The sequence below is a fragment of the Symsagittifera roscoffensis genome, chromosome 6 (assembly GCF_963678635.1).
Source record: "Symsagittifera roscoffensis chromosome 6, txSymRosc1.1, whole genome shotgun sequence".
NCBI classification, from domain to species: domain Eukaryota; kingdom Metazoa; phylum Xenacoelomorpha; order Acoela; family Convolutidae; genus Symsagittifera; species Symsagittifera roscoffensis.
In genome coordinates, this window is record NC_087067.1 from 31,659,145 (window position 1) to 31,684,552 (window position 25,408).

The 25,408-nt window shown below is 35.2% G+C and overlaps 1 protein-coding gene across 2 annotated transcripts; it reads right to left on the reverse strand.

Moving 5' to 3' along the window:
* Positions 1-6,572: 6,572 nt before the first annotated feature.
* LOC134848914 (uncharacterized) lies at positions 6,573-19,338 on the reverse strand. Of its 2 annotated transcripts, none has more exons than XM_063866466.1 (4): positions 17,562-19,338; positions 14,100-14,225; positions 12,762-13,626; positions 6,573-7,066 (listed from the first exon to the last, which is right to left on the reverse strand). In XM_063866466.1, exons 1-4 carry the CDS (start codon positions 19,119-19,121, stop codon positions 6,723-6,725), a joined length of 2,895 nt encoding a protein of 964 aa, XP_063722536.1. In that variant the 5' UTR covers positions 19,122-19,338; the 3' UTR covers positions 6,573-6,722. The 2 variants fall into 2 exon arrangements, with proteins under 2 accessions (XP_063722536.1, XP_063722537.1); XM_063866467.1 differs by lacking the exon at positions 6,573-7,066 and adding an exon at positions 11,661-11,772.
* Positions 19,339-25,408: the final 6,070 nt, after the last annotated feature.

Sequence of the window (25,408 nt, forward strand, 5' to 3'; positions counted from 1 at the left end):
TTTATTGAGGTTTCCAGACTGAAGAAACGAGTGAGCTGAAAAGCAATCACAATACACTTGCATCCAGGTGATCAAATATCCTACCAATGCGTGCCGGGATTTGGTTCTCTTTTTTCAGTTTCTCAGCAATTTGACAAATCTTCGCATTTGAAGACCACTCCCTAAAGTGCTTCATTCTATTTATGTTTTTTTTTTGCCTCGAATACCGTAGTTCTAAATCTTTGCTAAGAACCATATCGAATACCGAATTCTTGAAATCGGTGTAGATGCAGTCGGTACAGAATACCTTATCTAGTTCTGAGGTCCAGTCTTCCAAGAACTGAAAAGTTACAGGGGCGCTGATCGCCCTGCAAGAGACCAAACTGTTTATTTGAAATAAGATAATTATATGCAAATGCTTTTATGCAAATGTCTCGAATCACTCTCTCTGAGATTTGTCAGAAGAATGTTTGTTGTGAAGTTTTTTAGAAAAAAAATCTTGCTTGACTCGCCTGTCTGTAATTTTTTCTTGTAGATTTTTGTCTTTCTTTTTGAACAATGCCGAGTTGCGAGCTTTTGTCGAGTTTTGTGGTATCACTCCAGTCTAGAGATTTCGCGAAGATCTTTGGTATCGGTATCTGTGTGTCGAAGAGAGTATCTGTTTTACCAAACCTTTAATTTCATTAAATGATATCTAAGTTCACAGTTTCTGATCAATTGCATGTTTGAAACATATTTGGTTTTCTGACACAACTTTGTTATATCAAGGATTCAAGGTGTATTGAATCAAAACTTCCGGTGTTGGTTGGAAAGATATGGTAAAACAAGAAAAACTCCTATTTGTTAACAAGTTTTTAAAACTTTATTAAATTTGTTCTTCGCAATAAAAAAGGAGCATTTTTGTTCACTGTTGACTTATTTGGTACCCAGCTTTTCATCAAACGAAATCGACAAAACTTAAAAGTGTGCAAAAAAAAAAAGAAAACTAAGACTTCTTATTATTGGACACTATATAAGGACCGGAAGCAAAACAGCATCGAGTTACTGTATCTTTTCTACCAGTTTGGGGAGCAAAACACAGCAAACTAAAGTGCAATCAAACGATTTGTTGCAATACAATTACTGTTTCCTTTTAACTGTTATAAATTGAAATGATTTTTTTTCGAACTGCACAGGGTTATGAAAATTATGATTTTAATCTGGTAGAAAGTTTTTTTTTTTAATCTCAAACTTATCAAATAGCTGTATTGTTTACAAGAACTTGTGTTCATTCAAAGTAGGTTTTCCGTTTAATTGCGCTTTTGTGTGAATCAGTTGACCCCAAGAGAAGTCTAGTAAGAACAGTGTAGGTCCTGATGATGAGTTCAGTCTCCAGTAAGCCAACGTATCGCTACCGAATTGCACCCGCCCACAAGACCCCTTCGAATGAGGAGGCTGGCTCCACGGCACAAGCGAGATGGAGAAAGTTTTGATACCTTCCCGATTTCGCTCACCTTTCCTATGCAGTTTTCCATTCTTGAGAAAGATCGCACTGGTAGCCAACGAATTGGGTGAAAAAATTATATCGCATCTACTCACAACTGAGAATAAAATCCGAGGCAACTCAAATTTCTCCGATTTGTCAAATGCAAATTCGAATGATTTTTGGGCCATCAATCTTATGCAAGATGAGCTCAGAAGAATTATTGGCTACTAACAGACATTTGGTAGTTTCGACTCTATCGTTAACAACTGCTGCCCTTCTTTTTACCCCGTGTTTTTCCTACAGCCAACTAATTCAATGAATTCGTCGACAATTAAAGTTGAGGGACAATCAAAAAGCTGTACAATCACGTAAATAATTAAATTTATGTTTGAAGTCTTTTACTGCATAATGGTTTGCTTGAAGTCTTTCACAGCATGATGCTTAGTTTAAACGTCTTAGTTGTATCGCCTGGTGTGAAAATACAAAATGTTTGTTAAACAAATTTGGTAGTTAATTTTTCAGGTTAGGACCACACGATTGCCTACAGTTATTTGATACAACTAATTTCAAAAATACAACAAAAATCCTTATTCAAAATCGTTCAGAGTAGCTTCTCCCAGTGTGGTGTAGACTTTTGCGGTGAAGTCTGCAATAATCGGATCTACCCTGTGGATCCCGGCGACATGGTTGACTTATTGGGACGCTGGGCTGGTTTGTACTTCATATAATTAGTGCGATGTAAAATTTGATTTGGTCCATTTTTCACCAGCAGCTCGATCGAGGCCATGTCTGCCAACGTCGCACGTCGCATTGCCTAGTGTTTCAACGCCCAAGTGCAAACCTTGGAGGGCTTTATTGAACAATCGTAAACCTTGGGGCCGTTCGACAATTTTGCCTTGTACTTTCCCCGTTCGGATAAGTGCCAATCTAGTGTCAATATGTTTCTAACTTATTCACTTTGATATGGATTTTTTTTTGCTAAAAACATGCGCGCGAGCAAGATTAACTCTTAATTCATTGCGATAACACATCAGCCAGAATTTACTGGAAGGCAGGGGTGATGTTAAGATCAATTAAGAGGACTTTCGTTGTGATCAGGGGGCGGATCTAGGATTTTCTCGAGGGGGGTGCGGATTTTCAAGAAAATTTCAAAAATTTTGTGGACCTTTTTTTAGGTCAACTAAATTGAATTTTTGAGCTCTCCCAAATCACTATAAAGACCCCATTTGGACTAAATTTTCAAAAAAAAACAGGCCAAAAAAGGCGTTTTTAGGCGCTTTTTGGAAAAGTTTGACCAAAACTTGCGTTTTTTTGGCCCGAACTCCCCCCCCCCCCCTCAAACTAGTATGTTTTGACGCCCAAGACGCCTGGAGGGGAGGAGCGAGGGGGGGGGGGGATGGGGGGGAGGGGGGAGGAAAGGCATCTGCCCCCCTTCCTAAATCCGCTGGTGGTTGTGATCATGTTCGTACAACAAAATGTCTCAAACTACCGCGCAATTAAGAATAAGCAGCTGAAAACTATTTTGAAGTTGATGACTCTCAGATTGCGTTGATCTCCAACTACATCATCGTTACGAAGTAGATCTCACTCTTTTTTAAAGAAATACTGAGTACGGAACTTACTGTTCTACTTACAAATCAACTGGCAACTCTTGTTGAAAATATTTGCTATTTATGATTTGTGGTTCTTCCTATAGCTACAACTTTGTCCGAAATCTTTGCATTCGTAGTTTTCAATTTAGAAGAAATCTTTGCCTACATTTTTTGCAAATTTCTCGTTGTAATTTTGTATAGTTGTATTTTCAAATTTCAATTGTTTCCTTTATGAAGATGTAAATTTTCAACTGAAAATTCAGTTGTGCTGAAGTCGGTAAATGAATTTTTTTTACAACTTATTTTTCTCTAGTATGCGAAATTGAAGATAGGTTATTGAATAAAGATGTGAATAAAAGCAATAGATGATGTTTTTCTTAAGAACTGAAGTTAGGTTTTTATAAACCAAAACAAATTTCGCGTTTTTTCATTGATCTGATGCCGCTTACAAGAATTAACCTTCGATAGGTGCAGTTGCTGGGATAATTTTAAGTCTAAAACCATTTTCATTGGGTTTGCAATTAAATAAGGCGCAACCAATTTTGCTGGTAGATATTTAAACATAGATATCTTAAAACTTAAAATATGAACTTCAAATTAGACCTATTTGAAACTCAAGTGTTAAAAATTACGGCGGCGTAAGATAAACGAACAGAACGTCCATATGAAAACACTGACAGGGAACTGCTTTCAATAACAGCTTCACTTCATTCAGGGAGGATCTATGAGTTTCTTGAGGGGGGAGGGGTTCAAAAAAATTCGAAGCTTTTTATCGATTTTGTTGTAGATTGACCAAACTGATCGTCTGAGCTCTTCTAAGTCGCTAAAAAGACCAATTTTTTGAAATAACATACCAAAAAAGCATTTTTAGGCACTTTTTGAAAAATTTTGTCCAAAAAAATGAGTTTTTTGGCTTGCGCTTCCCCTTAAACGTAGTATGTTTTGAAGCCGAGTGTAAATTTTTGAAAACTTTTAGGGTCTGTCAACCAAAAATGGATATTTCGAAAAAAAACAAAAGGGGACATTTTGGGTCGGCAGAGGATCGAATTTCTGAGGTAGGGGGAGAACGTCCGCCTCTTCCCGATTTCCCCCTCTCCTATAAACCCGATGCTGGCTTAACTTATTATTCAGTTTTTTTTTACATTGGTATGGTAAGACGAAAAAATTTCAAAGATTTTAGTGTTTTTTAGGATCGAATTGGAGACCGTAAATTTTCGAAAATTTTGCCGACCTTTTTTTTAGGTCGATCAAATTGATTTTCTGAGCTCTCCTAAGTCACCAAAAAGACCCACTTTTGACAAAGTTTTCTGCGCCGCAGTCAAAATTTGAAAAACAGGCCAAAAAAGCGTTTTTAGGCACTTTTTTGAAAATTTTGACCAAAAGATCGCGTTTTTTTGGCGCGCGCTCCCCCTATAAAATGAATATATATTGGCGCCGAAGACGCCTTTAGAAAAATTTTAGGGTCCGTTAGCCAAAAATGGATAGTTCAAAATAGTACAAAGGGGGGACCCTTTGGGTCGGCAGGTGGTCGAATCACTAAGAAAAAGCGTCCGCCCCCCCCCCCCCCCGCCTCCCCTAAATCCGCCCCTGGAAAAATTGAATGTTTTTTTTTCCTCCATTTTACCCTTCTTTTACCCCCCCCCCCCCCCCCCCCCGCCCTTTCACACACACACACGCACACAATAAGTAAAACAAATTGAGATGTATTTAGCACCTCTTATTGTATAAATAAGACTAAATCGCTATTCATCATTAAATTTAGACTTCTTAAGTTAAACTCTCTTAGTTGATCAATCAAAGGTGAAAATTAGACAGTGTGCTATCATCAAAAACTACTCCGTGACTTATCCCCTAGGACTTATCTCAAAAAGGAATAATTTGTATGTCTTTTCAAAGTTCATTTTTATCAGGAATTGAGATTTTGTAATTGGGAGTGCCAGTAGTTCTGATAATAAGTTCCTTTCTCGCTGCTAAAGAACAAATTTTTTCTTTTATCGTCCGCGAGAAGAACTGCAGTACACATCTTCAGTTCATGCTTGATTGCAATATCCATGATGTTTTTGAAGTCCGCGCCTTCTCTGGCCTTGAAGAAATCGTCCAAATTAACGTCAGTTGTTTGCATCAGAACACTGTCTGGAATTTGACTACAAGCCAACAGCAGGCTCAGAGATTTAGCCAACTCTTCGTCGTGTATTTCTTAATTCGATGCAATTTTGAGCTTATAGTAGAATTTTTCTGACGATTTTCGTTAAGCAATGACCATGACTTTGCGTAATTCAACAGCAGTATTAAAATACAGGTACGTCGAGGAGCGCATCTGTTTTGCCCCCACTTGTAATTTCATTAAATGACACCTAAGTTCACAGTTCCTTGGTCATTTGAAAATTTTGCAAGCAAGGTATTTACCCAGTTTGAAACATATTTGGTTTTCAGACGCAAATTTGTTATAACAATGATTCATGGTGTATTAAATCAAAAAAACAGGCGTTGGTTGGGGAGATATAGTAAAACAAGAAAAAACCTTATTTCTTTTTTAAGTTATTAAAACCTTATCAATTTTTTTGGTCGCGATGAAAATTTAAGCATTTTTTTGTTTTTTATTGATTTATTTGGTACCCAGCTTTTTCATGAAAGTAAAACGAAATCGACAAAACGCAAAGTGTGCAAAAAATGAGAACTAAGAATTCACCTTATTTGACAGTATTTGATGGCCTTAAACAAAATAGCATCGAGTTACTGTCTCTTTTCCCATAGTTTGGGGACCAAAACACAGCAAACAAAAGTGCAATCAAACAATTTTTTGCAATAGTATTAGTTTCCTTTTAATTATTATAAATTGAAATACATTTTTTTCGAACAACACAAGGTTTGCGTACTTGAAAATTTTGGTTTTGAGCTTGTAGAAGGGTTGTTTGTCATCTCAAATTTATCAAATAGCTGTGTTGTTTACAAAAACTTTCCGTTTAATTGCGCTTTTGTGTGAATCGGTTGACCCCAAGAAAAGTCTAGTAAGAACAGTGTGGGTCCTGATGATGAGTCCCAGTTCAGTCTCCAGTAAGCCATCGTATCGCCTCAGAATTGCAACCGCCCACGAGACCCGCTCGAATGAGGCTGGCTCCACGGCACAAGCGACTTGGAGAAAGCTTCGATGCTTTCCTGTTTTCGCCCATCTTTCGTAGGCATCAGATTTCAAATCTTGAGCAAGATCGCACTGGTAGCCAACGAATTGGGTGAAAAATAAATCGCATCTACTCACATCTGAGAATAAAATCCGAAGAAAATCAAACTTCTCTGATTTGGAGTGATAATTGTCAAACGCAAATTCGAATATATTTTGGCCATCAAACTTATGCCAGACGAGCTCAGAAGGAATGTTGATTGCAAACAGACATTTGGCAGTTTCGACTCTATCGTAAACAGCTGCTGCCCTTCCTTACCCCGTGTTTTTTCTACAGCCAGCCTATTCAATTAATACTTGAACAGCTCCAGTTTCAGATCTATTCAATTCAGTTTCATCAGTGACTCCTAATTTAAACTAAAATTCGCAATGAAGAAATCGTTTGTTCAAATTAAAAAAAGTTCAAACACTCATTAAACGTGGCTGCTCAAATTTTATAGGTTGCGACTTCTTTAGTAAAGTATCTGTAAGGATTATTTCAATATGACAAATTTATATGTTTTTTTCTCTATAAAAAGTAATTCCAAATGCACTGTTGCCGTTGTTCAAAATTAAATTTATGTAAAAAAGAGGCAGCCCTGTTGTAAGCTAATTTATCTTCCTGTTCATCAAGCTCTCGCAGCGCAACATCCAAAATTGAAGCATTCGGTAAAAGATGCTTCAGTTCATTTCCCAGAATATTGTGTTTTTCCAAGAAAGTTATGACTGATTTAAATGCGTCAACGTTCCCAGAACAGATTGACAAGTAGAGCAAATGCAAGCTGCCAGCACTTAGAGAATTGCTTTTATCGTCACGCAGAACCCTTTCTCCTAGTTTGCAAACCCAATCGAATTTTGAGTCCAAACTTTCATCTAAAACATAATATGTTTCAAAAGCAATATGTTTTGATTGACAGAATCCACTGAAAAAAATATTTCTTGAATATTAATAAAAAAACGATATCAAAATCCCAGAAGATGGAAATCACGGCCCATAAGGCCCTTGGAGAAATCGTGCCTTAATATCGTCGAAAAATAAAGTTGAGGGGGAATAAAAAGGCTGTACAATTGTGTAACTTAGCTAAATTTATGTACAAAATATTTGTTTGAAGTCTTTTACAGCATAATGTTTTGTAATAAGGTTTTATTGCTTTTTTACTGTGAAATTGGACTAATTGTAAAAATAGTTGCAAGACTTGAGTACTTTTCAATGAAATACAAAACGTTCGTTATGACAGATTTGTTAGTTAAGTTTTCCAGACTAAGAGAACACGATTGCCTACAGTTATTTGATACAATTATTTTAAAAATTTATTTAAAATCTTTATTCAAAATCTTTCAGTATGGCTTGTGGTGTAATCCTTTGCGGTGAGGTCCACATTAATCGGATCTACCCGGTGGATCCCAGCGACGTGGGCTGGTTTGTACTTTCCATTCTCAGCGCGATGCATTAATTGATTTGGTCCATATGTCACCAGCAGCTTGATCGAGGCCATGTCTGCCAACGTCACACGATGCATTGCCTAGTGCTTAAAGGCGTAAACCTTGGGGGCCACTCGACAGTTTTGCATTGCACTTTCCCCTTTCGGGTAAGTTCCAATCTAGTGTCAATAGATGTCTCACAGGTCTTCGGATAAAGACGACTGTTGTTCACAACCCTACTGCGTTAGTGGAGGGAGACCAGGAGTGGTTGATTGTGTTCTACGAGACCCCCCAAATACTGTTGAAAGCTGTTTGTGGAAAATGAGATTCCATGAAGTTGCCATGAATGGTAACTGACAAAATGCTCTAACTACTGCGGATCTTATTAGGTAATAGAAAGGCTTAAAACCCGGTGAACTTAGAAACTCGGACTTGTAAGGTGAGTAAATTGCTAAATTTCAAGAATCGTGCCTCTTTGTAAAACAATTTCTCAACGGAAGCCATTCAATGGCTAAGAGTATACTGAGGACTCACTCGCTTAGAATTTTGGTTTACAAATTGATTTCAAAATGGGTTTTTTTTCCACATCATTCCTATAGCCAGGTACTTCAAAAAATTATGTTTTTTATTTCAACTGTTTGTTGCTAGGACTATTTGAAAAAATGGGGAGGAAATTTGTTTTTCTGTGTGATTCATTTTTTGTTTTCCACAAAAATTCAGGTACCACAAAAACTCAATGGAATGGGTCAAGTGATATATGATATTAAAGTTCTTTCAGTCGAGACTAGAACAAAATTAACCAAAATTCAAAAAGTTGTACCAGTTTTGACAAACACAGGTTTCAAAAGTTTATTTGTTTTTTTTGTCAAATTTTCATTGAGAAAAGCGAGCCAGAAGGCTAATTTCGTTTTTCATTCAAGATAATTTATCACAACTAATTGTCGGAATGGCAACAACAATACGTCGTAAAAGAGCTTTTTCAGCGCTGATTTGATTGACAATAAAACTTTTGACAGTAAATCAAGCTAGCAGACGTTTTTTAGACAAGCCGTGACGTTTAAGTTTTAATCCAGTAACTTTTTTTGAAATATTTTTCAGCGCCGTCTTAGGAATAAAAAAACTACTGAAGTTTAAGTTCAAAAAATGTTTGAAAAACAATTGAATTTTTTTTTGCTTCAATTTTTCTGTTTTTTTTTGTCAATTTTAGACCAAACTAAGACCCAATTTACCCATTCTCCTGTTACTGTCGAACGACACTAATTTAAAAACCAGAAGAAACAAATAATCTTTTTTTAAATATGGTCACAACATTCTCTGCTACTTGAGCAGCAACCGGCTATACTTGGGTATGTCTTGCACACAAAGTAACATGGGCAAAACCAGTCTTTTTGGGTCTTCAAAGTATACAGTTTGATACAAAAAAGTTTTTAAAAAAAACAGTTAATGATTCTTACGAGTAATTTTGTAGTTGAAAAACTATGAGGATCTGTTGATTTACTTGATTGATAACATGCAAAATAATTGAAGCTTTACTGTTAAAACTATCAACACTAGTTTTACTATTATCAGGAAACTCGCAACGTTCAAACAAAAATGCAAAAAGGCTAGAAGTTTTTTTGCTCAAAATTCGAAAAACGCCTCTTTTTTATCTGACATATTATAAAAGATTTTTTGGTGCAGTATTGTATTTGACACTTTTTTTTGCTTTGTTTCGAAACTTTCAGGTTGTCTGCATTGTAAATAGCAGTTGTATATAATATAAAATAAGACGATTTATTAGCAAAATTTAGTAGCTTTTGGATGCAGAAAAATTGGCTAAAACAAATTAATAATTTAAAATAATCAAGCAAAAAACGTTTCGCAAAGCTTCAATTTGGCTAGACCGCAAATAGTTGAATATAGCGAAAGTAGTGAGTTGCTAACCAAGTTGACCTTTATACTACGAAAAAGCCAGTCACAAAAAATCAAATGCAGTCAAAAGCCATGAAAAGTCATAATAATACAATAGTAATTGTTTCAAAGAATTTTTTTCGGGCAACACGGCAACAGCATTACCAGGCCAAACTGTGCACAGGATAGGCGCACAACTTTGTGTGTGTGTATTTCTGGATTCCAGAGAAGCCTTTAGGTACGTTAAAGTTTTGTCGGAACGAACAAAAAAAATAAAAGAACAAAAGAAGAATAAAGACAGCGTCCTTGACAGTCTGGCCTGGTAATCAGTTTTTCTGTAAACAAGGGTCTTATGCACAAAATGGCCCAATTTCAAAATTTGTAGATTTTGAGTTAACACTTATACAGTCGAACCTCAAAAAATGGCCTCAGCAGATTAAAATTTTATAATTGTGGCTATTTCGGCCAACAATTTCATCTGTTTAAAATTTTAATTGAAATGCCGGACCATGCTGTCTCATTAGCCACTTAGAACCAAACAATTTATTTTGAGTTCATGAAATATGTAGAAATATTGGACCTTTAGTTGACATTGGACCGTTTAGTGCATAAGGCCCAAAATATTTTTAAAAAAATGGCCAACTTTGTATCTTCAGTCTCAAAATCAATCATTTCTAATGCAATTCATAAAATATGCGTAAATAAGACAAACAATAGCTTTAAAAAAGTTTGTGACTAGCACTTTTGACAGTTTGTTGGCAATTAGAACAAACTTGAGAGCCATCAAAAGCCTACGAAAAAGCCAGTCACAAAAAATCAAATGCAGTCAAAAGCCATGAAAAGTCATAATAATACAATAGTAATTGTTTCAAAGAATTTTTTTCGGGCAACACGGCAACAGCATTACCAGGCCAAACTGTGCACAGGATAGGCGCACAACTTTGTGTGTGTGTATTTCTGGATTCCAGAGAAGCCTTTAGGTACGTTAAAGTTTTGTCGGAACGAACAAAAAAAAATAAAAGAACAAAAGAAGAATAAAGACAGCGTCCTTGACAGTTTGGCCTGGTAATCAGTTTTTCTGTAAACAAGGGTCTTATGCACAAAATGGCCCAATTTCAAAATTTGTAGATTTTGAGTTAACACTTATACAGTCGAACCTCAAAAAATGGCCTCAGCAGATTAAAATTTTATAATTGTGGCTATTTCGGCCAACAATTTCATCTGTTTAAAATTTTAATTGAAATGCCGGACCATGCTGTCTCATTAGTCACTTAGAGCCATACAATTTATTTTGAGTTCATGAAATATGTAGAAATATTGGACCTTTAGTTGACATTGGACCGTTTAGTGCATAAGGCCCAAAATATTTTTAAAAAAATGGCCAACTTTGTATCTTCAGTCTCAAAATCAATCATTTCTAATGCAATTCATAAAATATGCGTAAATAAGACAAACAATAGCTTTAAAAAAGTTTGTGACTAGCACTTTTGACAGTTTGTTTGCAATTAGAACAAACTTGAGAGCCATCAAAAAACCTTAAATTCTTAAATTGAAACCATTTGTTGTCTAGCAAAAGAAAAAAATGATGTTTGCTTTCAAAGCCAATTTATTAGCCAAGTTGAAATTTGTAAGATTGAAAATTAAAATTGGATTCCAACTGGTTGAAATTGATTTTGAAGACCACCATAAGACTCGTGTCTGAAAAGACCTGTTCGGAAGTCAGCCAGTCGATGGCGCCGAGAAGCACATTACTGCCGTCTTGCATTGTAAGTCAGTGCAGCATTGTGCTTCTGAGCACTGTCGCCTGGCTGACTTCTGAACTGGTTAACTGATATATGATTCCGGTGGTGGCCTTGAAAGTAGATTTTTTGCATTCGCTTAGAAGTTCTGAATTTTGATCAAAAATCGTATTATTATAAATTAGTGACATAAGTGTTGCATGATTTGTTTTTACTTGCTTGTGTATAACTTTGTTTTTCTAGGAAATGAAATTGTTTTGATGACAGAACTTGCAGGAAATTGTGGATGATCACGATGCGCTGCGGAGCTGGAAGATGTATTCTTGGAGAAGGTGCCCATCAGATAAACAGATTTTTTGACATTTGAGGCAACTTCTCCCGCATGGTTTTGGTTTTTCTAGGAAATCTGAAGAGTTGAGGAGATTTGCCTGCAGATAATGAAGGGTTTCAGGTTCCAACCTCGTAAACTCTCGTATTTTTCTCAGGTTTTCTTCTTTGTTCAGAGATTGCACGTCTTATGTGGTAGGCCTAAACGCTAATTGTGCCTCGTTTGAGTTTTCAAAAAATGTTTGTCCTGAAATTTCCATTATGGAAAAAGGCTTAACAGAAAATTTTCATATATTAGTTTTCTTATAAGTTTCTATGAAATTGTACGAAGTGTATGATAACCATTTTTCTTTATATGGGATTTTATAGGAAAAGCATTTTTGGTCAACCCGGGTTGTAAGTTTCTTGAAATGTTGATTCGACATTTTTTTGAATTAGCGATTCAAGAAGCAAAAGCAGTTTATTTCTGGTAATTTTATTAGATTAGAATTGTACTTTTTTCTGGCAATTTTATTGCTGTTTCTCGCCTTAATGATGTCAATTGAGTTAAATAAAACATTATATCTACGAAGAAAAGGACCTACACAGGACTTGTTCAGCTGTTACTGAGAATTGCGGTTATTCCTTCGGTTATGATTCACGTAAAATTCGTCTGTTTTTTTTTAGTCTGAGTAAAATTGCCGTTGCCTCACCCTAGCCCTAAGTTGGATCAAAATGAGCAAATAGCATCAAAGCTTTCATAACTTGGCAAAAAAATGACTATCACAGCGACAATATCTTTTCAAATTAGGATATCAAAAAAATTTCGATGATAAACAAAATTGTCAAACAGAGCTAGCTATGAAATCACAAGCGCGGTTTTTTCTTCACGAAACTGCCAAAGAATTAGTGAAAATCGATACTCTCTGCGCTCATTTACTACATAGATTTAACATTAATTTGACCAACACTAGTAGTGTCAGTGCATTCCACTGTATTTTTAACAACCATTCTTTGCACATCAAATAGTTTTTAATTAAGAAATGTATAAGTTGGCAATTTTCAAATCCCTATTATTTTCATAAGCTGTCGCAAACAAAAAAAGCCTTTTCAGTTTTGAGCTCAAAGTATAAATTGCTTCCAGATGATGCAAAAAAATCAAAATTTAACTGAACAAAAAACTAGCGCTTTCAAAATCTTCGTTAACTAACCTGAAGAACATGCGTTATGTGCGCTTTGAAGAACAGCATCGACTGAATCTGCGAAACCATTTTCTCCGGGAAACGCTATTGCCATCTGAAGACAGATTTCTGGACTCTGGTTTTTGAACAGCTCGTGATATCTTTTTCTGTCTTCAGATGGTGATTCTTCAATTTTCCTTTGCCACCAGATAAACTGGAACCTGTCCAGATCTGTTGGAATTAGCCAATCCGAAGTTAAAACTCGCCCTTCGATAAAATCTTCGAAAGCTTGCGCGTAACTGGTTTTATATTTTGTGATGTAATTCATCAAATCAAGGTTGTTTCTTAGAGCGCTATTTAGTAAAAACCCCAGTTCATACTGTCCGCGAGTGACTGCCATGTTGATATCATATAAGTACTCGTATTTGAAATCTTGCAAATCAATAACCGCCAAAACCGAAAAAAAATCAGAACCCGAAAAACTGTAGTTTTCTCCTTCTTCAAAGTCATCGATTACGAAATAGTCTGTAGGATTCCAAGCGGACACTAACATCTCGACTCGTGATGCAATATCACTTTGGTCCGTTATTATAAACAAAAACCTTCTTGTCATTGCTTCTGACAAAAAGGAGATGTCACACAACGCGGGATCGTTCCAATCGATGAAATACTTAATTTTGGTGTGGTTTTCTGAGGATGAGAAGCAGCCAGGAATGCGAACAGAGGCTGGAAACGTCTGCAATTGTCGCTCGATGAAGCAGTTTGAGACTGAGCTGATGTGATGTGAGCTGCGAAAGAGAATGTTGAGGTTCTCATGCTCGAACACTTGCTTTCCCCCTCTCTCAGCCAACCAGAATGGATCAGAACCGAGGAGAGAGCCGGCGGTACCCACCATCTATTAAGCGAAAAGTAAAACATTGATTGCGTGCTGTGACTGTTTGAACCTTAATGACTCACTTGCGCATTAAATGTCCTGATGAAAAACTTAAAAACCTTTTTTTTTTCGTTTTTGATGACGATGTTCTTTAATCTCAAGTCTGATGCGATATATGGGCTCGATTGGAAAAATTTGGAACATAAAATATTAGGTAAAAGAGAAAAATGCTTCTTCCGGATATTTTTTCCCATGACAATTGGCAGCAGACTGTTCTTTTTACTTCACTTTATCAGTTTCAACTTTTTGCAACGTTCTATTCTAAACAAAAATCAACAGATTCGAAACTTTGAGTTTGCATGCACTCTGCTACTATGTTGTCTTGTCATAGTCAATTAAAAGGTATAAAATTGTGCCGTATGTTCTTTTTTAAACGCAAGCTATCAGAATTGCGGGGGGGATGTTCAGGCGGTTTTCGGTATGAAGTTTTCTACCTGTCCAGCTTCCACGGCAGCAACCCAGCAGCACTTGAAGTTGAGAAAGTCATCAACTATGTTTCTGTTGTCGTACAGTTCATCTATAACAACGACAGTCCGCTCTTCAGTCGTAAACTTGCTGCTCTGAAACGATACAACTCTCAAAAGAGTGCTCATCAAATTCAATTCAAGCCACCGGCCAATCTAGAATATCCAGTAAATTTTACTATGGAACTTTATCAACATATCTTATTTGAGCAAATGTATTTGCGAGCTCTACCAAAACAGTGATAATACAGCCCGATACTGTGATAATAGCTCAGAATAATCTGACTAAAATGTTTATGAAGATTCCAGAACAGCAACAAAAAAATTTTAAAAAGCATTTTGATTTTCGAAGGACAAAAAACAAATCCATGTATCAAAACAGGTCAGCAGAAACCCATTTTTGTTTAAATTTTGAAGATGAAGCGAGATTTTTCCAAGTAACAAATTTGAAAATAGCTTTTGACAGACAGCTTTTCTGTCGTTTTAACAGTCGAGCTAAAAAACTGATGTTTTAGTTGTCGTAAATTTCTACTTTTTGCAGTCTATCTTAAAGCTTGATTTTTAAAATTGAAAATACTTTCTGACTTTTCAAATTTAATTAAGTTTAAAAAATTGAATCAAAACTTTGGTGTTATTTTTTAGGATCCAAGATGAGCCAAAACGCAGATTTCTACAAACATATGTTGTATCAAAAGAAAACAGTACCAATGTCTTATTTGCGTTACAGTTTTTTCATATTTGATCTTGATTCATTCACTCTCTCTTATGGAGAGAATGTCTCTCTCAATTATTAAGGTTTTAACTTTGAGATAATTTCACTCTTTAATTTTTATTCTATTATCAACAAGAAGTAGATTTAGCTTTTACAAAAAAAAATATTTTTATTTTGGCGCAATCAAACAAACGTGAGAAATATAGATCAACTTTGGCAGAATCACACAGTAGAACCACCAATTTCTTGTAAAGCCTGAAGTGATTTTTTTTATTTAGCGGTATATGTGAAAGGAAACATTGATATCGATAGAAAGACAGCATCCAAAACGTCCGTTACTCGAAAAAAAAATCGAGGAAGAAAAAAGGATCTCAATTAAGACAGAGAGAAAACTTTTCAACACGTTGAACTTTCAAGAAGCATAGCATACAAGAAGCTGCAATCATTTTTATAGCCCGCATGAGTCAAAAGCTTACAAAAAATGATATGGTCAAAAATTTATGAAAAAAGTTTACCTTCGGATTTCATTCAAAGAATTTGCCAACCAAATTTGCGAGAAAAACAAATATATTTTTTTGAAAAGCATAAAAGTTTTAACTGAAAAAACAGCTCTATGAAGATTTTGCCAAAATGGCGAAAAAAGGGACAAAACCGGGGGATAAGATAAAAGGATGGATAAAAAAACCTCCATCAATAAAATGAAGAACTTCAAAATCCAAATAAACTCTATAACTGAAACACAACCTCCTTTGGAAAATCTAAATCTTGCGCTCATAGACAAAATGGAATTAAAAAATTATATGAAAAGGGCACACAGTTTTATATTTCATGGATTTTTGTACTTAATTTTTTGATTATTTAAACGTCAAGAACCAACTAATTCTAATATTAAACGAATTTAACAGTAATTAAATAGTGTTGACGTGTTCTTCAAATGACACCTAGCCGTCCACCGGCACAAAGTTCCATCTGTAAATCTTGTAAATTAAAGAGTAGTTTGGCCGAACGATGAAAACCTTGTCGTAAAATTGTTGATTTTGTGAATAGTCAAATTGTAAATAAAATAGACATCAAATATCCTTGGGATCATTTGGATGTAATTTGAGATCGTTTAAATATACAACTTTGTGGCGTAACCAGCTCATGCTCAGAAATTGTACAAAACAATAATTACTATGATTCCGTTTTTGTTCTGTATTAACTCTAAGTTATGTTAACGATGGAAAATAAAGACGTTTCTGAAAGTACGCCTCATTAAAAAATCAAGTTATTTTAAACATCGAAAGACAAAAAAATTAGTGGTCTCAGTTTTCTTAAACTGGTGGTTCTACGACTAAAAACAACTTCAACTTCGGGAACAAAAATAAACCAAAAATGTGAAAAGAAATTTTGCAGAAACAATTTCCTCTTCTCAATACCAGAAGACCAGCGAGTCTATAAACTTTGTTTCTCCAAAACCAAAGAACAAAATTTCGAGTTGGTGTTAAAGAAATTTAGAAAATTGTTCCAGCAGGTCAAAAAAAATTAAAACAAGTTGAAAGAAATTTATTTCAATTATTAAAGCCAATGCAGTTAAAAAGCAGACGCTTTGCTTAACATTTATTAGTCTTATTAAACCTAAATTAATTTGCTAGTGTCTGAAGTAAAGTCCAAAGAACGCATCGAAAAATTGGAAAGTTGTGACAAAGACAGAATTATTAGCCAAATTATCATTAAGCGTAAAAAGGACAGGTTTATCACGTTCGTTCTGGATTCGATATTCCTAAACGTACAAATATTGAAAACAAAAAAAAACTAAAAGCTTAGCATCCACGAGCTAGTAGATATCACAGCGACTGAAATTTCAAACGGTAGCGTTGGAAACATTTGGTTTTCTAACCTGGATTTTAAAAAAGGAAATAGCCACTTTCGTTTGACGATTTTACCAGTAGGTAATGTAAAATTATTATAGTGGATGGCGATATCACAGGAACAAACTTAATTTTCTGAATCAGATTTTATTGACTTGTCAACCTGCCAAATGATTTTTGAAGCGTAATGAATCCAACTATTAGGACGATACATTTTAAGAATGATTACCTTGATGACATTTTAATCGCATCCAAAGAAAGCAGCTCCGAACATAAAAAACGGCTTACAAAATTTTTATAAAATTATAATTTTGCAGTCAAATGGCACAAATGTAACTTTTTCCTGAAACAAGTCGAGTAGTGGCTTAGATTTTAGATCACTCCGGCGTTTTGCCATTAGTAGATGAAACCGATGCAATTAAAAATTTACCAATTAAAAATATTGTTTGAACAACTTGTTTTACCTAACCATTTCATATGAAGTGTTTTAATTTCTAAGAAACTTTTGAGCTAATTTACTATACTCTGTCGGATCAGAGTCACTTTTTTCACTTTACTCAATTTTGTTTTGCTTTTGGTTATATATTTATCAGGTAATACCGTTTCTATCAGTGCTAAAAACTGGCTTTATTTTGTTAGCTTTTATAGTATCGTGTTATTTTTATCCTTCATCGGCTGGGGAAAAGAAGCAGTTTGTTTAGAATAGTATTGTACTTTTAAAATTTTTATTGCTAGAAGGTCTGTTGTGATTTTCACTTTTATCTTTTTTGTGATGTCTAACTTTTCTTAACAGGTTTTTCATGGTCTTTAATGTGACTTTTTCATGTTTATTCGTTCTCTCCGACCGCATTCGCCGAAAAACGGACCGACCTTTCGAATGTGTTCTATCTCTCTTTCGTATCTTTGGATGACTTCTTTTTTGCTTCTGAGCTCTTCACTCGCCTGTGTTTCAATGTATGCGTCAATAGATCGTCGCAGAATACTGTCCGACTCATTGAAAACAATAAAAACTGAATCTACATCTTCCTTCAACGCCATTTGTTCACACTTGGCCAGTAAAAGCGCAGTCTTTCCAGTCCCCGGTTGACCAGTAATGAACAAGTGAGTTTTTTGTGTTTCGGCCAGCAAACGATGTTGTTGCGGACTGAGAATAAAGTTGCGAGACGACAGATCCGTTTCGTGCTTCTTTCGCCACAACGAGAAAAATTTGCGATATCTCTCGTCCACATCTATGGGCGTGTCTTCGCGTCTTCCAGATGTTAAGTCTTCAACAGCCGTCAAACTTGCCAGCGACAATAAAGCTCTTAAGTATCCCAGAAAACTGCAGCTTTCCTCAGAAATAGGTTGGAACAATTCGTGAATCGAATAATGAACGTCCAGCACGTTCAAATGTTTGTCAATTTTGATCAATCTCAAATTTTTTGACGAATCATCCAAAACTATGAAAGTTAAATCCTTTAATTGAAATCCATAATTCTGAATCAGCAATGAAAATCCGTTTGATATGGCAGGATTAGCTTTTCTAACAACGTTTTGCACTGCATCCTTAATAAGCTTTAAAGCGACACAGAACGCAAAAAATGACACATTCGGAAGGAAAACGACAATTTTGAGAAAGTTTTGAATAACTTCAGAAAATGTTCTTGATGACTCATCCTCGTTTATTTGGTTAAACTTTGTCAAATACGAGTAGAAAATTAATTGGAACTGGGGAATAATTTTGATCAGACATTGGGTGATTTTGTTCACGATTGCTTGAACAGGTTTTTGGGGGTTATCAGAGAGGCCAACTTCGATCGGCATGACCACATTGTCGGTCAGGTACAGCCAATCAATTTCAAAGGCTGAAATTTCAATAGACGAGGAACTCAGTAAAGAAGCGAAATGGTTCTGAGTGAACCCTTTCAGCAAAATTCCAGCAGGGTTTTCCAGTTTTGACAACAAAAGCTCCACGAAAAGTTTCACCTCTCCGTAATATGTGGCGTATTCGCTTAGGTGTCCCAGACGGCCTTCACTGTTTGTGTGGTACAGGATGTTGTCAAAGATTCGGTTAATATCCGGAACTGTAATCAGTTTTTCACCACACTCTGGAAAGTAAAAGTCAAATAAATATTTCACTCTTTCGACGTTTTCAAATGAACAGCTTTCAAAACTGAGATTTCTAAAGTTTTCGTCTGTTAAAGTGTAAATTACTTCATAATGGGTATTTAGCGTCAAGAATAAATCAATTAAACAATTCATTTCGCTTCCATTTCTGATTTTGGTATTGCTCAGATTTTCAACTTTTGCAATCATATTTGATTCATTGCCGAACGTTGTTTCAATTTTGAAGAAATTCTGATAATAATGCGCACATTTCAGCTCATTTGACAAAACGTGCTTAAAAGCATTGTTTTTATCGCCGCTTTTTTTATCTTTGGGCAGACACATTAACAAGTCAACTTTGATTATATTTTTAGGCTCCGAAGTTTTCCAATTGGACTGCAGTTTACCAGCTAGCAGGTCAAGCTGGTTGACGATTGAAGAGGTGATATTTAAAGCTGCATCATCATGGCTGAAACTGCTAACCGTTTTCAGAAGAATTATGTTTTTTAATTCAGGCGCTGGAATAAACAAACATCCGTAGCTGAGTTTTGATTTCTCCACATTCGTAGCTGGGCTCGAACAAAAATAAATATCGGGCTGGCCTCGAACAAAAAGTCCTTTTAAGTTTGCGTCGAGAAACTTCCAAATGATTTTACTGTGGCTTAGAACTGTTTTCGTGAGGGGGTTAAATTGTTCGACTGTCTGAGGCGGACTGGGAACCACTTTAAGTGTTGATCGAAGTGGGCTATATATTTCGCTTTGTTGGTCCATGGCATCCATGATGAGGTAAATGAAACACTAGTCAAAGTTTAAATGTTATATGCATAAAAAGAAAGCCTTGTTTTCAGCGATGAAATTTAAATTATTTCCTGTAAAGTTAGTAGAAAAGGGTGAGGTAATCGAAACTAATCAATATATATTCGGAGTAAATACCTGACGGGAGAATGCAAATGAAACATTTAATTTCTGTGAGTAGAAATCTCTTGGCTGATACATCAATTCTTAATACCAACCAAATACAATGAGTTTGACAAAAAGCGCCTGTATGTTGTTATTGCAACACAATTTCAAAGATATGCCACACTCAAAGACATGCCACAAAGATATGCCACGGAGGCGGAGCAATAAACAGAATGGTCCAAGTGCAGAATGGGTCCAAGAGCAGAAAAACAGAAAAATTGAGACTTATATTGGTTTATACGGGCTATTTGATAAAACAATTAATAGAATTGTCAAAAAGTAGCAAGAAAATGAATAAATTATGCATGAATTGCCTAATTTCATTAAGTTTTTTGATTAATTTTTTTAAAAAAATTCTTTATTAAATTGCTCAAATTGTGCATAAAATGTTCGTTGCGTTGGTAATATTGACATTTCTGATAATCAATTTACCGATTAGCTTGTAAAAGTTGATATTTTTTTTGTTTTTCTGTTCTTGGACCCATTCTGCTCTTAGACCATTCTGCTTATTGACTGGCCACCATATGCCACATATACTTCATATTTATTTCTCATGTATCCGGACAAAAGGAATATAACTTGAAATTTGAAACGCGTTTCCCTAAAAAGCACATAATGGCCGAACTCAAGCTTCTATTTTATTTGTTTTAAGCATTTATATTCTGCAGCAAAATAGCTAAGCCGCCTGAACTGTATTTTAAAACTCGTAATACTGATGTATGTGATAAAATGGGTTACATATCAGTATTTAGACAACCGCGTATTCAGACAGGTCAGTATTTAGACAAATACTGTTTCAACCAATCAGAATCGAGACAAAGAAGAAATTAATAAATAATTATTATTTATTTTGGATTATTTATGTCTTTTCTCGATTCTGATTGGTTCATACAGTATTTGTCTAAATACTGACCAGTATGAATACGCGGCTGTCTAAATACTGGCTGCACTCCGATGAAATATAAGAATGAAAAACGTGTGGACAAAATCAAGTTGGAACAGTGTTGGGATCAAGTTAACATCCTATCCCAGATAGACCAAGTTAAGATCTTCCACCCCAGCATTTATTTCGCCCTAAAGTTGCTAAGCGCTGCATGTAAAACGCTCGATTTTGATTGGCCAAAGTTTTCTAACTTAGAACCAAGTTAAAATCCCCCCCCCCCAACGGCTTTGGGGGGATGTTAACTTGGTCTCAGTGTTGATTTAAATTATCCGGACAAAACTTGAAATTTGAAACGCATTTTTCTCCCATTGAGTTGAAACTAGACAAAAAATTATGAACACAAGACATGCTTAGAACTAAGAACTTAATTAAGGAGATAATTTCACTCTTTAATTTTTATTCCATAATCAACAAGAAGTAGATTTAGTTTTAACATAAAATTTTTTTTTGGCGCAATCAAACAAACGTGAGAGATATAGATCAATTTGGCAGAATCACACAGTAGAACCACAAATTTCTTGTAAAACCTGAAGTGATTTTTTTAAATTCAGCGGTATATGCAAAAGGAAACACTGATGACATCGATAAAAAGACAGCATCCAAAACGTCCGTTACTCGAAAAAAATTCGAGGAAGAAAAAAGAATCTGAATTAAGACAGAGATAAAACTTTTCAACACGTTGATCTTTCAAGAAGCATACAATAAGCTGCGATCTTTTTTATCGCCCGCATGGGTCAAAAGCTTACAAAAAATGATTTGGTCAAAGATTTATAAAAAAAGTTTACCTTCGGATTTCTTTCACAGAATTTGCCAACCAATTTTGCGAGAAAAACAAATATTATTTTTGAAAGGCATAAAATGTTTAACAGAAAAAAGCGTGACAGAGAGTCACAAAACAGCTCTATGGAGACTAACCGGGAGATAAGATAAAAGTATAAAAAAACCACATCAAAAAAATGAAGAATTTCAAAATCCAAAGCAACTCTATAACTGAAACACTACCTCCTTTGGAAAATCTAAATCTTGCGCTCATAGACAAAATGGAATAAAAAATTATACAAAATGACACACAGTTTTATACTTCATGGATTTTTTTAACTTAATTTTTTGATTATTTTAACGTCAAGAACCAACTAACTCTAATATTAAACGAATTTAACAGTTAAACAAATTGTGTTGACGTGTTCTCCAAAAGACACCTAGCCGTCCACCGGTACAAAGTTCAATCTGTAAATCTTGTAAATTAAAGAGTAGTTTTGCCGAACGATGTAAGCCTTGTCGTAAATTTGTTGATTTTGTGAACAGTCAAATTGTAGATAAAACAGACATCAAATATCCTTGGGATCTTTTGGATGTAATTTGAGACCGTTTAAATATACAACTTTGTGGCGTAACCAGCTCCAGCTCAGAAATCTGACAAAACATTAACTGCTATTATTTCGTTTTTGTACTGTTTTCTTTTTAAGTATTTTAAGGATGGAAAACAAATAAAGACGCTTCTGAAAGTGGGCCTTATTAAAAAATCAAGTTATTTTAAACATCCAAAAACAAAAAAATTAGTGGTCTCAATTTTTTCAAACTTGTGATTCTACGACTAAAAACAACTTCGGGAACAAAAATAAACCAAAAATGCGAAAAGAAATTTTGCAGAAAAAATTTTTTCTTCTCAATACCAGAAGACCAGTGAGTCTATAAACTTTGTTTCTCCAAAACCAAAAACAAAAATTTCGTGTTGGTGTTAAAGAAATTTAGAAAATTGTTCCAGCAGGTCAGAAAAAAAATTAAAATAAGTTGACAGAAACATATTTCAATTATTAAAGCCAATGCAGTTAAAAAGCAGACGCGTTGCTTAACCTTTATTAGTCTTATTAAAGCTAAATTAATTTGCTAATGTCTAAAGAAAAGTCCAAAGGACGCATCAAAAAACTGGAAAATTGTGACAAAGACAAGAATCATTAGCCCAATTATCATTAAGCGTAAAAAGCACAGGTTTATCACGTTGGTTCTGGATTCGATATTCCTAAACGTACAAATATTGAAAACAAAAAAAAATAAATGCCTAGCATCCACGGCTAGTAGATAACACAGCGACTGAAATTTCAAACGGTAGCGTTGGAAATATTTGGTTTTCTAACCTGGATTTTAAAAATGCAAATAGCCACTTTCGTTTGATGATTTTACCAGTAAGTAATGTAAAATTATTATAGTGGGTGGCGATATCACAGGAACAAACTTAATTTTCTGAATCAAATTTTATTGACTTGTCGACCTGCCAAATGACTTTTAAAGCCTAATGGATCCAACTATTAGGACAATACCTTTTAAGAATGATTATCTTGATCACATTTTAATCACATCCAAAGAAAGCAGCTCCGAATATAAAAAACAGCTTACAAAATTTTTATAAAATTATAATTTTGCAATCAAATGGCACAAATGTAAATTTTTTCAGAAATAAGTCGAGTGGCTTAGATTTTAGATCACTCCGGCGTTTTGCCATTAGTAGATGAAACCGATGCAATTAAAAATTTACCAATTAAAAATATTGTTTGAACAACTTGTTTTACCTAACCGTTTCATATGAAGTGTTTTAATTTCTAAGAAACTTTTGAGCTAATTTACTATACTCTGTCGGATCAGAGTCGCGTTTTTCACTTTTCTCAATTTTGTTTTGTTTTTGGTTTTATATTTATTAGGTAATACCGTTTTTATCAGTGCTAAAATCTGGCTTTAATTTGTTAGCTTTATAGTATCGTGTTCTTTTTATCCTTGATCGGCTGGGGAAAAGAAGCAGTTAGTTTAGAATAGTATTGTACTTCTAAAATTTTTATTGCAAGAAGGTCTGTTGTGATTGTCAATTTTATCTTTTTTGTGTGATGTCTTAATTTTCTTAACAGGGGTTTCATATGTGACTTTTTCATATTTATTCGTTCTCTCCGACGGCATTCGCTGAAAAACGGACCGACCTTTCGAATGTGTTCTATCTCTCTGTCGTATTTTTGGATGACTTCTTGTTTGCTTCTGAGCTCTTCACTCGCCTGTTTTTCAATGTATGCGTCAATAGATTGTCGCAGAATTCTGTCCGACTCATTGAAAACAATAAAAATTGAATCTACATCTTCCTTCAACGCCATTTGTTCACACTTGGCCAGTAAAAACGCAGTCTTTCCAGTCCCCGGTTGACCAGTAATGAACAAGTGAGTTTTTGTGTTTCGGCCAGCAAACGATGTTGTTGCGGACTGAGAATAAAGTTGCGAGACGACAGATCCGTTTCGTGCTTCTTTCGCCACAACGAGAAGGATTTGTGATATCTCTTGTCCACAGCTATGGGCGTGTCTTCGCGTCTTCCAGATGTTAAGTCCTCAACAGCCGTCAAACTTGCCAGCGACAATAAAGCTCTTAAGTATCCCAGAAAACTGCAGCTTTCCTCAGAAATGGGTTGGAACAATTCCTGAATCGAGGAATGAACGTCCAGCGCGTTCAAATGTTTGTCAATTTTGATCAATCTCAAATTTTTTGACGAATCATCCAAAACTATGAAAGTTAAATCCTTTAATTGAAATCCATAATTCTGATTCAGCAATGAAAATCCGTTTGATATGGCAGGATTAGCTTTTCTAACATCAACGTTTTGCACTGCATCCTTAATAAGCTTTAAAGCGACACAGAACGCAAAAAATGACACATTCGGAAGGAAAACGACAATTTTGAGAAAATTTTGAATTACTTCAGAAAATGTTCTTGACTCATCCTCGTTTATTTGGTTAAACTTTGTCAAATACGAGTAGAAAATTAATTGGAACTGGGGAATAATTTTGATCAGACATTGGGTGATTTTGTTCACGATTGCTTGAACAGGTTTTTGGGGGTTATCAGAGAGGCCAACTTCGATCGGCATGACCACATTTTTGGACAGGTACAGCCAATCAATTTCAAAGGCTGAAGTTTCAATAGACGAGGAACTCAGTAAAGAAGCGAAATGGTTCTGAGTGAACCCTTTCAGCAAAATTCCAGCAGGGTTTTCCAGTTTTGACAACAAAAGCTCCACGAAAAGTTTCACCTCTCCGTAATATGTGGCGTATTCGCTTAGGTGTCCCAGACGGCCTTCACTGTTTGTGTGGTACAGGATGTTGTCAAAGATTCGGTTAATATCCGGAACTGTAATCAGTTTTTCGCGACACTCTGGAAAGTAGAAGTCAAATAAATATTTCACTCTTTCGACGTTTCCAAATGAACAGCTTTCAAAGCTGAGATTTCTGAAGTTTTCGTCTGTTAAAATGTAAATTACTTTAAAATGGGTATTTAGCGTCAAGAATAAATCAATTAAACAATTCATTTCGCTTTCATTTCTGATTTTGGATTTGCTCAGGTTTTCAACTTTTGCGATCATATTTGATTCATTGCCGAACGTTGTTTCAATTTTGAAGAAATTCTGATAATAATGCGCACATTTCAGCTCATTTGACAAAACGTGCTTAAAAGCATTGTTTTTATCACCGCCTTTTTTATCTTTGGGCAGACACATTAACAAGTCAACTTTGATTATATTTTTAGGCTCCGAAGTTTTCCAATTCGACTGCAGTTTACCAGCTAGCAGGTCAAGCTGGTTGACGATTGAAGAGGTGATATTTAAAGCTGCATCATCATGGCTGAAACTGCTAACCGTTTTCAGAAGAATTATGTTTTTTAATTCAGGCGCTGGAATAAACAAACATCCGTAGCTGAGTTT